The 2,260-nt window shown below is 62.6% G+C and overlaps 1 protein-coding gene across 1 annotated transcript; it reads right to left on the bottom strand.

Moving 5' to 3' along the window:
- Nucleotides 1-277: 277 nt before the first annotated feature.
- Nucleotides 278-2,249, bottom strand: SDF2 (stromal cell derived factor 2). Its single transcript, XM_051810060.1, has 3 exons — nt 2,075-2,249; nt 1,794-1,990; nt 278-1,018 (listed from the first exon to the last, which is right to left on the bottom strand). The coding sequence occupies exons 1-3, from the start codon at nt 2,232-2,234 to the stop codon at nt 731-733; spliced, it is 645 nt and encodes a 214-aa protein (XP_051666020.1). The 5' UTR covers nt 2,235-2,249; the 3' UTR covers nt 278-730.
- Nucleotides 2,250-2,260: the final 11 nt, after the last annotated feature.

Below are 2,260 nucleotides of genomic sequence, written 5' to 3' on the forward strand. Positions count from 1 at the left end.
GACGCTGGGGCTGCACCGGGATGCAGTGAGGCAATGACACCGGGTCCAGCACCACGATGGGGCAGGGGGTGACATTAGGGCTGGTGCTGGGATGAGGTGAAGGAGGTGACACCGGGATGGGGAGAGGGGGTGAGTGACATTGGGTCCGGCACTGGATGGGGCGAGAGAGGTGACGCTGGGTCTAGGTACCAAAATGGGGCGAGGAGGTGACACCAGTTTTGGCCCCCAGCCCTGGGCTATTCTCTGCATCCCCCACACAAACAGTCACACCACAGGGCAGGGTTCAGCACTTTTATGGTCCCAGGTCCCCGCAGGATATGGAGAGTGGTTTGGGGTACAGCAGGGGTGTACAGTTCCTGGGGACAGCAGTCCTTGGACGGATAAGGGGGCTGCAAGGGACAGGGTGAGAGTTTGTCAGTCTGCTCTGGGGTTGGGTCTGGATGTCGGGCTTGGCTTTGTGCTGGATTTGGGATGTTGGGACCTGTTTTGTGTCAGGGCTTTGTGTTGGACTCTGCTTTGGGTCAGGTCTGGATCCTGGGACCTGCTTCATCTCAAATTAGGGACACTGGAATCTGCTCCACATCGAATTCAGGACATTGGGATCTGCTTTGTGTTGGAGCTCTGTCCTGGTGTGTGTCAGTCCCAGGTGGGTACAGAAGCCATCCCCTGGGTTCAGTGGTCCCAAACATGGCAGGGCAGCACCCAGTCTCAGCATCAGTCTGTCTGTCCCTCACAACTCAGCGTGGTACCGCTCTGCTTTGAAGGCCTCGCCAGGCTGCATGAAGATGCCCTCCATCACCTTCCAGTAGTTATTCTGGCTGGATGTCGCCATGCCATGCACCTCCTTCTGCCCATGGATGGGCCGCCCATACTGCTCCCCCGTCACCGAGAGGAAGACGTCGGTGGAGGTGTGCTGGAAGCGAACCTCGTCATCCCGCACCCAGTAGGTCCCGCTGCACACCACTGTCCAGTCGTCCAGGTAGTCACCCTCGCCGGCCTCCCCAAATGCACTCACCTCCTGGGGGTGAAGAACAGCTCATTTTGGGGGCCAGGATGAAGGGGGGAGGGACTCGCACCTTGGGGTGGGCAGGAGAAGGGGCTGGGCCTAGGGGTGGGAAGGACATGGTTATTGGGACTTGGAGGGTCTGGTTGGGATTCAGGCACTGGCAGGGCAAGGGGGAACCAGTACAGACTGGGGAACAAGGTGGGACTGATAGGGACCCAGCTGGGACCAGGGGAAAAAGCAGTGCTGGTAGGGACATGGGGGACAAGAGGGACCCAATCTGAACTGAAGCACAAGGTGGGACTGGTGAGGGCATATGGGACATGACTGGGGCCAGGGCACAAGGAAGGGAAATGAGAGACCTGGTTGGGACAGGGAGAATCCAGGAGAGACTGGGGAATAAGATGGGGCTGGCAGTGACATGGGGGACAAGGGGGACCCAGTCTGGACTGGAGAACAAGACAGAACTGGTAGGGAGATGGGGGACAAGGGGAACTCAGTTGGGACTGGTAGGCACAAGGAGAACGGGGAAAAAAGGAGAGACTGGTAGGGACCTGGAGAAAGAACCTGGTAGGGCCTGGGGAACAAGGCAGGGCTGATTAGAGACATGGAGGACAAGAGGAACCCAGTCTGAACTAGGAAACAAGGTGGGAGTGCCAGGGACAAGGGGGACCCAATCGGGACTGGTAGAGCCTGGGCGAACCCAGCAGGGACTCAGGGGACCGGGCAGGGGCGGTGACAAGGGGAAAGGCGCTGAGCCCGGGGCTCGGGGGCGATCCGCGGTGGGTACCTGGTTGCCGGAGAGCGGGGAGGCGAAGCGGTGGCTGTGGAGGTTGCGGCCGGTGCCCAGGTGCGTGAGGCGGATGGCCTGTCCGCACCGCACCGGGGTGCCCCGATGGCACACGGCGGCCGTGCGGCCCCGCACCCGCCAGTAGCTGTTCTCGTCATCCGCCGCCGACACTCCGGTCACCGACTGCTGCCCGCTGCCTGCGGAGGAGGGAGACCCGCCATCACACCCGGGAGCAGGGGAAAAAGCGGGGTGGGGGGGATGGGGGGTGCGCGTCCCATTACCGGAGCCGTAGCGCACATCGTGCGAGTGCAGCCGCACGTTGTGCCGCACATTGAGCAGCTTCACCACGGAGCCGCAGGTGACCGGCCCGGGGCCGCCGCGCCCCGCCGCGCCCAGTGCCGCCGCCGCCAGCACCGGGAGCAGCAGCGGGAGCAGCCCCATCCCCGCAGGAAGCGGAAGCGCCGCCG

This window comes from Manacus candei, unplaced genomic scaffold, assembly GCF_025592945.1.
Source record: "Manacus candei isolate 608988 ecotype Guabito, Panama unplaced genomic scaffold, ASM2559294v1 h1tg000076l, whole genome shotgun sequence".
Taxonomy (NCBI): domain Eukaryota; kingdom Metazoa; phylum Chordata; class Aves; order Passeriformes; family Pipridae; genus Manacus; species Manacus candei.

Coding starts and splice junctions, on each gene's coding strand:
- SDF2 (XM_051810060.1), bottom strand. CDS start 2,234: ATGGGGCTGCTCCCGCTGCTGCTCCCGGTGCTGGCGGCGGCGGCACTG. Junction 1,991..2,074: donor CGATGTGCGCTACGGCTCCG/GTAATGGGACGC, acceptor CCTCCTCCGCAG/GCAGCGGGCAGCAGTCGGTG. Junction 1,019..1,793: donor CCCCGCTCTCCGGCAACCAG/GTACCCACCGCG, acceptor CTTCACCCCCAG/GAGGTGAGTGCATTTGGGGA.